At 46.3% G+C, this 12,867-nt stretch overlaps 1 protein-coding gene across 1 annotated transcript in view; it reads left to right on the top strand.

Annotated features, from left to right (window-relative positions):
* LOC124013306 (pericentriolar material 1 protein-like) overlaps positions 1 to 12,867 on the top strand; it is a 34,529-nt gene that overhangs the window by 5,462 nt on the left and 16,200 nt on the right. The window contains 16 exon segments of the mRNA XM_046327570.1: positions 1,028 to 1,351; positions 2,001 to 2,171; positions 2,893 to 3,012; positions 3,287 to 3,467; positions 3,598 to 3,707; positions 4,090 to 4,378; positions 4,660 to 4,852; positions 8,071 to 8,251; positions 8,254 to 8,270; positions 8,396 to 8,562; positions 8,668 to 8,894; positions 11,180 to 11,316; positions 11,506 to 11,635; positions 11,836 to 12,021; positions 12,281 to 12,462; positions 12,653 to 12,865. Of these exon segments, the coding sequence (XP_046183526.1) occupies positions 1,028 to 1,351; positions 2,001 to 2,171; positions 2,893 to 3,012; positions 3,287 to 3,467; positions 3,598 to 3,707; positions 4,090 to 4,378; positions 4,660 to 4,852; positions 8,071 to 8,251; positions 8,254 to 8,270; positions 8,396 to 8,562; positions 8,668 to 8,894; positions 11,180 to 11,316; positions 11,506 to 11,635; positions 11,836 to 12,021; positions 12,281 to 12,462; positions 12,653 to 12,865 (2,828 nt within the window).

Raw genomic sequence — 12,867 nt, 5'->3', positions numbered from 1 at the left:
GCACATCTATCACTCCAGTATTAATGCTAAATTGTAATTATTTTGCCTCTGGACTATTTATTGCCCACCTCCCTTCTCTTCTACATTTGCACACACTGTATATAGATTTTTCATTTGTTTTTCTATTGTGTTATTAACTGTACGTTTGTTTAACTCTGTTGTTTTTGTCGCACTGCTTTGCTTTATCTTGGCCAGGTCGCAGTTGTAAATGAGAACTTGTTCTCAACTGGCCTACCTGGTTAAAGGTGAAATAAAAATCATAATAAACATCTGGCTGTGGTTGGGAGTCTTACAGGGCAGCGCACAATTGACCAAGCATCGTCCGGGTTTGAAGTTTGCCTTTTGAGTTGTCTCGCTGAACTTCTCTTACTCTTTCAAATGGCTGCTTGACTTGTTGACTGCTCGATCCACACAGCAGACGTTTTGTGGCCTAGGTTAGGAATGCTGTGTTGCACGTGTAGCGCACAATTTTACATAGCGTCAGTATGTCCTGTATCTACATGTATTTGACATCGGCGGTGAACTAGACATCGGGCCGATACCGACGTTGGCATTTTTAGCTAATATTGGCCGATTCATATATATCGTGCATCCCTTGGGTCAATTTCCCCAAAGATGTTGTGGAAGGGTACTGTTCTTGTTAAAAACGTGCACTTGTTGTCTTTAGGAATGTGAATAGTTAAACTTTCTGGTTAAAGGTTCTACTGCGTTCTGTTTCATAGTACTGGAATTTCGTCTGGAAGCCAGGTATTATTATTTATTTTTTTAAACCTTTATTTAACCAGGCAAGTCAGTTAAGAACATATTCTTATTTTCAATGACGGCCTGGGAACAGTGGGTTAACTGCCTGTTCAGGGGCAGAACGACAGATTTGTCAGCTCCGGGGTTTGAACTCGCAACCTTCCGGTTACTAGTCCAACGCTCTAACCACTAGGCTACGCTGCCGTAATATGGACTGGAAGCCAGATTACTGTAATATAGACTGGATGCCAGGTTATGACACATTCCTCGCTCTCTGTTTTCTCAGAGGAGCGTCGGCAGTGACTCCCAGGGCCGTGTAACAACAGCCAACAACCAGCGAGAGCTGGCGGCGGAAAACAAAAAGCCCTTCAAATTCCTGCCGCTTCACGTGAACACCAACAAGAGCCGGGAGGCGCCCTCAGCCTCGGCCCCCACAACCCCCTCCGTCGCCGCCACAGCCAAAAAGCAGAGCCCTGGCCTGGGTCTCAGGGACGCGTTCACCCCCTCCCAGCCCAGCAATGACACCCCCAGGCTAGGTAGAGGGGCCGAGAGAGGGCTCCTTCCCCCTAGGGAGGATGGGAGAGGAGAGCTCAGCATCGACAGTAGCCAGGTAGGCAATGTCTAGGCACTTGGGATTACTGAAGGATTAGGGCTTTTCAGGACTTGTATTTTAGACTACACACAGACGGTGTATGTTTTGTTTGATCAACTACATATTGCACCATGCAAATTATTGAAGTTTGTAGTTTCAATACTTAGTTAAAATAGAACAGACATAGGATAATGCATACGATCAAGGTAATTTAGTTGTGGGTAAATTTGTTCTACTCAGTAACCCATTTTGGACAAATCTATATAAATAGCATACCTTGGAACAGCATTTTCACCATTTAGTATGCTTGCACTGAACTGATCGTCCTGTACTGGCTGCAAACGATCACATGGCGTGCTGTGTTCTCGCTCCTGTAAGAAAATAAATGGTAGAACAAGGATGGGAGCCTAGGTGAGCAAGATGACGATGAAAGCAGTGTGTATTGAGGGCAATTTAAAAATATGCCACCACCGCAGGTTCCCAAGTGAGTTCTACCCTCGTTTAGCTCAGTCTGCAGTGAGCGGCCTGGTATCTGCACTCTCTCACACTATTTCTCTGTCTCGCTCTCTCTATCATTTACACTCACACATGCTCTTTCTCTCTGTTACACTATCTCATACACACCCTGTCCCTCACACACCCTCACATTCTCTGGTGTCCCTGTCAGGTGGTGAGCAAGCTGGTTCAGATCCGGGAGTACATCGGCAAGGCCAGTTCCATGAGGGATGACCTGGTGGAGAAGAAGGACATCCCGGCCAATGTGGAGCGCCTCACCCACCTCATCGCCCACCTCAAGGAGCAGGAGAGGTCCTACCTCCGCTTCCTGCAGAAGATGCTGGTCAGTACAGTACGCTGGCTTATCCCGGCTTTCTCACCGTCTCTGTCTCGTTGTTTTTCTCCTTTTCTCTCGCTTTGGCTTGACCTGTCTCATTATTATCATTGAAAAAAAAATATTTTGGCCCATCTCTCTTTCCATCCTGTCATTTAAGGATGAAAGGGGCTGTTTTCGGAAGACTTTTAGTTCCAATTCACTTTTTCTATGGTATTGATAGTAAAAACAAGCTAAGCTAGCCTTCTTGGGATTTTGCCTGTTAAAGAAGCCTGCAGTCCACTGCTTCTTTCTCACATTGCTGTTGATAGCTCAAGTTGTTGTGTTTGGGAACTTTTCACTGCACCCTGGTCATTTTTAATTTTTTTATGCCAAGTTGTCTGAAACACGCCGACAAGACAATCATGTATCTTGTTCCATTTGGCAGACAAATCTAGGACATGACACGCATTGCTTCTGAACTGCTGGATGGCACGTGTCATTTGATATTAAATGGGTTTAACCCCCCCCTCTGGCATTTGAGTAATTATCAGCAGTCCTTCTATTTTCATTATTGTATACTCATTTTATCACTCCAACCACTGTTCAAGTATTACATTGAAAGGGAAGGAAATGCTTGAGGAGACCTGGTTTCCATAGCCACTACACAGTCGGTATAGGTCAGGCCAAAGAGGGGGCCCGTGCTTGCAGTACATGCCTACTATTTTACTGACCGCCCCCTCTTCTGTAGGCGAGGGAGAACGAGGAGGACGAGGTCGGAACACTGGACTCGGCCGTGGGTTCAGGCTCATTGCCAGAGAGCGCCTCCCTCAACATGGAGGTGCGCTCCTCGGACGTCTCCAACGCCACTGTGAGTAGTTCTATTATTATTTGTTTTTGTAGTAGAGGAGTTTGGATTTGCATTACAATCTCTACCAGATAGTAAGACGCTGCTTCTAGAAGTAGACACCCAAGCAGACTGAGGCTAATCGTATTGCCCACCATCCCTCCCTCTCGTCATTCCTTGCTCTCCCTCCCCCTCCCATTGCCGGTGTATAACACCAGGAAGTCTGCGTGGTCAGCTTCTGACGCACAACCAGTTTTGCTTGTGCTGGCGATTTTTCTAATGTGTGTGTCTCCAACAGGGCCGTGTTGCAGGCCGCAGTGAACAGAAGGAGGAGCTGGAGAACTTGAGGAAGCAGCACGAGCTCCTGAAGAAGATGCTGGAGCAGCAGGAGCAGCTCAGGGCTCTACAGGGCCGCCAGGCAGCACTACTGACCATGCAGCACAGCTCTCAGCACGCCTCCCACACCATGGCTGACACCGGTGAGACACGGGCCATATAGAGAGGGCGCATGCAAAGGAGCACATACACTGACTGGACACACAGTGCATATACGGAGCAGGTAGCTACACACACACATACTTAACCTTTTTCATTTGGTGTGTGTTCCAGTGCCGACAGAGACCACAGGCAGTGTGTCAGGGCTGAGCATCACCTCGGAGCTGAACGATGAGCTGAACGACCTCATTCAGCGCTTCCACAACCAGCTGCACGACTCCCAGGTACCAGCAACATACAATACCTGGTCGTATGAATTAGGGCACACTGTAGCCAAAAGTATTAGCGTTTTCTTCTGTCTGATGCCTAATGAATACAACCCTGGCAAACATCAAAAGGTAGCACTTTACGCCACAGGCTGATGTGGTAAGAACAAGGTATTGTTACCCCTCTATTACAGACGTGGTGTATAACCCTGCAACTAGAATGATTACATGAAGGGATAACTGTGCAAAATGAAGTCTTCATGTTGAGTAATTAGAACTTGTTACCATGTTATTGTCACTTTATCCCGTGTGGTAATGTGAAGTGCTACCCATCAAAGTAATATATGCTGAGTTTGTGGTCATTCACCTACTAACATCCTGTGTGCCTTTCCTTCCTCAGACCAAGGCAGCAGTCCCAGACAACCGCAGACAAGCCGCGAGCCTCTCCCTCTCCCGGGAGGTCTGCCGCTCTTGCTCCTCCCAGCCTTCCCCTCCTCCCCGTTCTGCCGCCTCCTCTTTCCTCCATCCCCCCCCTCTCACCTCCCTGACCTCCATCAGCCTTACATCGGCCTCGGCGGCGAGCGCCAAGCTGACCAAGCTGCAGGAACTGCAGGACAAGAAGCAGACCATGGACAAGATCCTGCAGGAGCTGCACTCGCTCCGTGACCAGACCCTCAACAACAACTCCCGTAAGTTATGGTTTGTCTCTGTAACTGACTAGGAGAGGGTTAACACCGTCAGGGATGGAGGGGGGGGGGGTTATATTTTATTATTTTGCTTACTTGAGCAACTGCCATTTCCTGCAATCTAGAGCAAAACATTGCCTTCAATCATAACAAACTTATGTTTTCTTTTTTTTTGTGGCGCAGCTCCCATCTTACATTCTTTGGGGAGAACCCTGGTGCATATGATAGAAGCTTGTAAGTTTGCTGTTGTGCATGTGTGAGTGATGTGTGGGTTGGTCCCTCAGGTCGCAGCGCCAGTGTGCCCCTGTCCTCTCAGCATAGCCTGGCTCTGGGCGCAGACCCCTCCTCGGACCGCCCGTCTGCCCTGTACAGAGAGCCCAACGGGGCCTCAGCCATAAGACGGGATGCCTCCACCTACCACCCCTCCACACACACCCAGCAACCCCAGCATGAGGACGCCCCAGCTGACAAACTCCGGTACTAAACTCAAACTATTATTATGATCAGTGCACATCACACCACAGTTGTATTCATGGGGCAACAAAAGGAAGAAAACTGACAAACGCAGAGGGACTTCCTGGACTTGCCCAAATCAAGTTTTGTTGGTTGCATACACATATTTTGCAGATGTTTTTGCGGATGTAGCGAAATGCTTGTGTGCTCCAACAGTGCAGTAACATAAAAAAATTCACAACACACGCAAATCTCTAAAAGAATGGAAATGTATAAATATATGGACGAGCAATGTCCGGAGTATGTATGTACACTACCGTTCAAAAGTTTGGGGTCACTTATACATTTCCTTGTTTAAAGAAAAGCATATTTTTTTTTGTCCATTAAAATAATGTCAAATTGATCAGAAATAGAGTGTTGACATTGTTAATGTTGTAAATGACTTGTAGCTGGAAACAGCTTTAGTCCATAATTTTTTATTATTTTTTATCTACAGAGGTCCATTATCAGCAACCATCATTCCTGTGTTCCAATGGCATGTTGTGTTAACTAATCCAAGTTGATCATTTTAAAAGGCTAATTGATCATTAGAAAACCCTTTCGCAATTATGTTAGCACAGCTGAAAACTGAAGATTTCGTACAACGCCGTGTACTATACCTTTCACAGAACAGCGCAAACTGTCTCAAACCAGAATAGACAGTGGGATGCCCCGGTGCACAACTGAGCAAAGAAGACAAGTACATTAGTGTTTAGTTTGAGAAACGGACGCCTCACAAGTCCTCAACTGGCAGCTTCATTAAATAGTACCTGCAAAACACCAGTCTCAAGGTCAACAGTGAAGAGGTGACACCGGGATGCTGGCCTTCTAGGCAGAGTTGCAAAGAAAAAGAAAAGGGGTTTTCTAATTAAAAAATGGATTAGCTAACACAACATGCCATTGGAACACTGGAGTGATTGTTGCTGATAATAGGCCTATGTAGATATTCCATTAAAAATCAGCCCTTTCCAGCTATAATGATCATTTACAACAACAATGTCAACACTGTATTTCTGAGCAATTTGATGTTACTTTAATGGACAAAAAATGTGCCTTTCAAAAACCAGAGAATTTAGAAGTGAACCCAAACTTTTGAATGGTGATATGTGTACAGTGCATTCGGAAAGTGTTCAGACCCCTTTTCCACAATTTGCTACCTTACAGCCTTATTGTAAAAGGAATTAAATAGTCCCCCCCCCCTTAATCTACACAGAATACCACATAATTAATTACAAAGGAATTATTATTTTTGTTGTTGACATTTTGCAAGTGTATTAAAAATAATGAAAATATTACATATACTTAAGTATTCAGACCTTTTAGTCAGTACTTTGTAATCGCTGCCAAATCTGCTTCAACAGCCTCGAGTTTTCTTGGGTATGACGCTACAAGCTTGGCACACCTGTTTTTGGCGAGTTTCTCACATTCTTCTCTGCAAATCCTCTCAAGCTCTGTCAGGTTGGATGGGAAGTGGCACTGACTGGGCCACTCAAAGACATTCAGAGACTTGTCTCAAAGCCACTCCTGTGTTGTCTTGGCTGTGTGCTTAGGGTTGTTGTCCTGTTGGAAAGTGAACCTTCGCCTCAGTCTGAGGTCCTGAGCACTCTGGAGCTGGTTTTCATCAAGCTTCTCTCTGTACTTTGCTCTGTTCAGCTTTCCCTCGATCCTGACGAGTCTCCCAGTCCCTGCCTCTGAAAAACATCCCCTACAACGTGATGCTGCCACCACCATGCTTCACCGTAGGGATGGTGCCAGGTTTCCTCCAGACATGACGCTTGGCATTCAGGCCAAAGAGTTCAAGCTTGGTTTTATCAGACCAGAGAATCTTGTTTCTCATGGTCTGAGAGTCTTTAGGTGCCTTTTGGCAAACTCCAAGCATGCTGTCATGTGCCTTTTTTTACTGAGGAGTGGCTTCCGTCTGGCCACTCTACCATAAAGGCCTGATAGGTAGATTGCTGGTTGTCCTTCTGACAGGCTCTCACCATCTTCACAAAGGAACTCTAGAGATCTCAGACTTGTTGGTCACCTCCCTGACCAAGGCCCTTCTCCCCCGATTGCTCAGTTTGGCCGGGGGGCCAGCTCTAGGAAGAGTCTTGGTAGTTCCTAGCTTCTTCCATTTTTAAGAATGATGGAGGCCACTGTGTTCTTGGGACCTTCAATGCTGCAGATACTTTTTGTACCCTTCCCCAGATCTCCGCCTCGACATACTCCTGTCTCGGAGCTCTACTGGAAATTCCTTCGACCTAATTACTTGCTTTTTGCTCTGACAACTGTGGGACCTTATATAGACAGGTGTGCGCCTTTCCAAATCATGTCCAATCAATTGAATTTACCACAAATGGACTAAAAGTTGTAGAAACATCTCAAGGATGATCAATGGAAACAGGATGCACCTGAGCTCAATTTTGAGTCTCTCAGCAAAAGGTCTGAATACTTATGTAAATTATGTATTGCGTGTAGACTGAGTAATGTTGTTGTATTTATTATATTTTACAATAGGACTGTAACGTTTCAAAATGTGTAAAAAGTCAAGTGGTCTGAGTACTTTCCGAATGCACTGTATGGGATGTATAGACATTGCAGATAGTATGTGGATAGAATATTATACATTCTGCAATAGTTGAATAGGATGGCATTGACTAGAATACAGTATATAAATCTGAAATGAGTAAAACAGTATGGAAACATGATTAAATTGACCAGTGCTCCATGTCTATGGGACTACCTGGACTTGTGTGCCCTAATGAATACAACTCAGTGCCGATGAAGCAAAGGAGACTAGTAGAGGGAACCAACTCAGACTATTAGCATGCACCCTTTCTATCTCTCTGGTACCGGCAGCTGAAGATCCATACTGCACTGTTCCTTCAGACAAACTCTACCATCCATCACCCTTATCCCTCTTATTCATTCATCAGTTGGTGCAGCAATAGATCCAATTAGTCAAGTGTTTCTCCTTCATTGATTTCAGTTGTCCATGTATCAACCTTGGTCTCTCTCCCATATTCCATTTCGCCCTATTCATTCCTCCACATTCTCTCTGAAATTTGACTCAAAAGAAAGACTTGGGATGCTTTCAATTCTTGGGGGGGGGGGTGCACACATTGGGCAGAAGGCCAATCCAATGCTTTTAAATCCTTGAGGTGGAGACATTTAAAACAGAATCAGGCCATTTTTAAAACAGAATCCCCCTCCCACCACAGGAAGCTGAAGGAGGTGCACAAGCGTTTGAATGAGCTGCGTGAGCTAGTACAGTACTACGAGCAGACATCGGACATGATGGTGGACACGGTCAACGAGAACGTGGAGGAGGAGGAGGTGGAGACTGAGGAGGATGGCTCCATGCTGGAGACCATGTTCGACTCTGAGCAGGAGAACCGCCGGCCCCCATCACAAACATCAGGTACTTAAGGGACACAGACAGAGTTGGGTGAAGTCATTATTACTCATTAGAGCTGTTTATTAGTGGGCCTTGTCCATTTATGTTACTAAGCATCATTCGAATCCATCTCTCTTTCCCCTGGTCAGAAACCCACAGCATTCTGGGAACTGGACAGAAATGAACAGTCTGACCAACGGCCGAGGAGGAGGCAGCACCAACAACCATGCTGACGGCAGGCTCAACACAGAGTGTGAGATCAACAACCGCTCTACAGCAGCCAACCTCCGCAGCCTCAACATCCCCTCAGCCATAGGTAGCGCAACGCACATTACATTCTGTACACCTGTACCCCCCCCCCCCCTGCTGTTTACACACAACCCACTCATCTCACTAACCCTGATTTCTCTGGCTCCACAAGAGTGCCAGTACAACCGGCCCTACAACCAGGTCAATGACGATGATGATGACGATGCCCTGGAGGATGAAGAGGTACGGGGGGCCAGGGGCCGGGAGAGCGAGGGCTCGGGGTCGAGCAGGAGGAGCAGCCTGGGGAACGATGACGCAGACTTTGCCCACAAAGTTCACCGGCTGCAGACTGCCAAGCAGAAACTACGGCAGCTCCAGGAGCTGGTGGCCATGGTGCAGGTGAGAGGACTAGAAGCAGAGAAACATAGCATAGTGCAAGTCAGTGGGACCAATCTCATCCCAAAATTTGACTCAAGTTTGCCAAAAAAGCACCTGGATGATCAAGACTCTTGGAAGAATTTTGTATGGACAGATGATTCAAAAGTATAACTTTTTGGATGGCATGGGTCCCGTGATACCTGGCGAAAACCAAACACTGCGTTACAAAGTGAGAAACTTAAACCAACAGCCAAGCATGGTGGTAGTGTGATGGTTTGGAGATGCTTTGCTGCCTCAGGACCTGGACTACTTGCCTTAATGGAAGGGAACCATGAATTCTGCTCTATATCAGAATTCAACAGGGAACTGTCAGGCCATCTGTCTGTGAGCTGAAGCGCAGCTCAGCTCAGTCATTCAGCGAGACAGTGAGCCAAAATACACAAGTCGACATGAAAATGTCTACAAAAATAGAGGTCGACCGATTTATGATTTTTCAACGCCGATACATTTATCTAATTATTGGAAGACCAAAAAAAGTCTAATGAATAATCGGACCATTTAAACATTAAAAAAAAAAGTTTTACATTTGATTTATTTGTAATAATGACAATTACAACAATACTGAATGAACACTTTAACTTAATATAATACATCAATAAAATCAATTTAACCTCAAATAAATAATGAAACATGTTCAATTTGGTTTAAATAATGCAACATCAAAGTGTTGGAGAAGAAAGTAAAAGTGCAATATGTGCCATGTAAGAAAGCTGACGTTTAAGTTCCTTGCTCAGAACATGAGAACATATGAAAGCTGGTGGTTCCTTTTAACATGAGTCTTCAATATTCCTAGGTAAGAAGTTTTAGGTTGTTATAGGACTTTCTCTCCATACCATTTGTATTTCATTAACCTTAGACTATTGAATGTTCTCATGGGCACAATTTAGTATTGCCAGTGTAACAGTATAGCTTATGTCCCTCTCCTCGCTCCTCCCTGGGCTCGAACCAGGAACACAACGACAACAGTCACCCTCGAAGCAGCGTTACCCATGCAGAGCAAGGGGAACAACCACTCCCAAGTGTCAGAGCAAGTGACGTTTGAAACTCTATTAGCGCGCACCCCGCTAACTAGCTAGCCATTTCACATCGGTTACACCAACCTCATCTCGGGAAGTCATAAACAGCCGAATGCTTAACGCACAATGCAGAGCTGCTGGCAAAACGCACGAAAGTGCTGTTTGAATAAATGCTTATGAGCCTGCTGCTGCCTACCACCGCTCAGTCAGATACTTGTATGCTTGTATGCTCAGTCAGATTATGTGCAACGCAGGACATGCTAGATAAACTAGTAATATCATCAACCATATGTATTTAACTAGTGATTATGATTGGTTGATTGTTTTTTGTAAGATAAGTTTAATGCTAGCTAGCAATTTACCGTGGCTTACTGCATTCGCGTAACAGGTAGTCTCCTTGTGGAGTGCAATGAGAGGCAGGGGGTTATAGCGTTGGACTAGTTAACTATAAGGTTGCAAGCTTGGATCCCCCGAGCTGACAAGGTGAATATCTGTTGTTCTGCCCCTGAACGAGGCAGTTAACCCACTGTTCCTAGGCCGTCATTGAAAATAAGAATGTGTTCTTAACTGACTCGCCTAGTTAAATAAAGATTAAATAAGGTGTCCAAAAATACCGTTCCGATTAATCGGTCGACATCTACTAAAAAGCAATACATTTTGATGTTGTGGACTGGCCTAGTCAAAGTCCAGACCTAATCCCAATTGAGATGATGTTGTGGCAGACAAACGAGCAGTTCATCCCACAAATGTCATGGAGTTACAGAAGTTCTACATGGAAGAGTGTTCCAAAATTCCTCCACAGCGATGTGAGAGACTGATCAACAACTACAGGAAACATTTGGTTGGAGTCATTGCACAACCAGATATTGAGTGAAGGGGGCAATACATTTTTCAAACGGGGGCTTTGGGTGTTTTGGTTGAAGATCTGCTAACATTCAGTATATATATATATATATATATACACAAAAGCAGATCATTTAAAAGGGGGCAAATACTTTTTCACAGCACGTGCGAGTAAGAACATATCAACACACACAAATAAGTCAATAATACAAAATAGACCACATGGTACAGAATCTAAAATGACCATGGTGCAGTTGACTGGTCTAGACAGTTCAGAGTGGAAGAGGACCCTTTTATAGTCCAAGAAAATAAAGAGCTGGAATTTGAGCCGTTGAAGATGGGCAATGGCCTTACGGAATAGTAACCATGTGACTTTCTGTCTCCCAGAGTGACGATACAGACGCCACCACGGCCAACGAGGACGAGGGCCTCCACCAGCAGCCCAACAACACCAGAGGTGCTGCTGCTGGCTCCTCCTCTGCAGCCAGGAGCCCCAGAGACCTCACCCTCACAGACAAAGCCAGGTTCGGAGACTCACTCACACTCATACGGAGCACTAACACACACCCGCGGTAGAAGCCGTTGAACCATCATAAGTGTATGAAAGTACCTCCGTCTATTTATATCGGAGTGAGTGCATTTCTGCCTTTAAGCGTGTGAGCATTACACCGCCGGTGATTCTGTTTGAATCTAAAATAAGTTGTGTGTCTCAGGGAGAAGCTGTATGAGGAGAAGCTTCGTCAGCAGCAGCAGGAGTTGCAGCAGCTTCACGAGGAACGCCAGCGGCTGATGGAGATCCAAGACCAGATACAGGACCTGCAGTGGGCCTGCCCCGACCTGCAGGTAACACACACTGAGCACACCACTCTATTTCCTGATTGATTGTGTTGAAAGGCTTTGGTGTCAGAACTTGTTTCTGACATTTTAACCTTAGTGCTCTATATCGGGAATAGGGTGTTATTTGAGAGAGCCTCGCTCTTCCTCTTTCCTATCATTATCTTGCATACACGCTCTACCTCTCCCTCCCATCTTCTCCTCTCCAGTCGTCAGTGTCCAGCAGCACAGTGAGTCAGCAGGCCCTGATGAGGAAGGTCCCGGCTGCAGCTTCCACCCCAGCCCCTCCCCCTGCTCCTGCTGCAGCCCCCAAAGCGAATGCTTCACCTGCCGCCACCGCCACGCTCAAACCCACAGCCCAGGCCGCCGCGAACGCCTCTGTCACCGACAACGAGGTGGGTTCTTGATTTGTTTCGATTTGACAGGGTCAGTTCACAGTAACGTCAAGGATCGTATGCACATCCCACGAACTTGATGGCTCGCCAAAATCATAGACGACTTGTAACCACCCGCTCAGTGCAAGGCTTTTTCTGAGGGTTAGCATGACCGAGTTAGCCATGGCTGGATGTCAGGGAGCTGTATAGGAGTGTGTGAGTTATCATGCAGATGTAACCATGAAAATAACAGTGCTCATTTACCTTTATGTTTCCCCAGCAGCTGTGGTGTGAGATGCGGCGCCACCAGATCCTGCGGGAGGAGCTCCGCCAGCGGAGGAAGCACCTGGAGTCCCTGATGGCCGAGCACCAGAGGAGGAGCGGCCTCAGCAACTCCCCCTACAAGATGGAGGACCCAGAGGGTCACGCCGCCGCCACGCAGCCACTCAGCAGGGACGAGAGGTGAGCGAAGCGTCACCCCCCCTAGATTAAGACCCCCAAATAATCGGGTGAATTCCATGATATGTAGATATGAAAGCATGTGATGGCTAAAAAGCATCAATCTACTTCGATCTGATACATTCAGAACGCTTTACGAGGTATCTGTGTCGTCTCTGGGTTGGGCTTTAATTGACTTTGTTACCCTCCTCAGGACCATGGCCACATGGGGTGGCTCCACCCCCTGCCAACTGGACGAGGACTGCTACCCCTCTGAGTTGTGCGCTGAGGAAGAAGAAGAAGAAGAAGAAGAGGAGGAGGATGATGATGAAGAAGAAGACGGAGCAGAGTCCAGCTCCAGTGATGACCTGCATTGCTACTCCACTAGGAAGCAGAGATCCTACAGCAACAGGAAGACACTGGGCAGGT

The sequence above is a fragment of the Oncorhynchus gorbuscha genome, linkage group LG24, assembly GCF_021184085.1.
Source record: "Oncorhynchus gorbuscha isolate QuinsamMale2020 ecotype Even-year linkage group LG24, OgorEven_v1.0, whole genome shotgun sequence".
In the NCBI taxonomy this organism is placed as follows: Eukaryota; Metazoa; Chordata; class Actinopteri; order Salmoniformes; family Salmonidae; genus Oncorhynchus; species Oncorhynchus gorbuscha.
The sequence above is the reverse complement of the archived record's forward strand: the minus strand, read 5'-3'. Positions and strand labels throughout refer to the sequence as shown.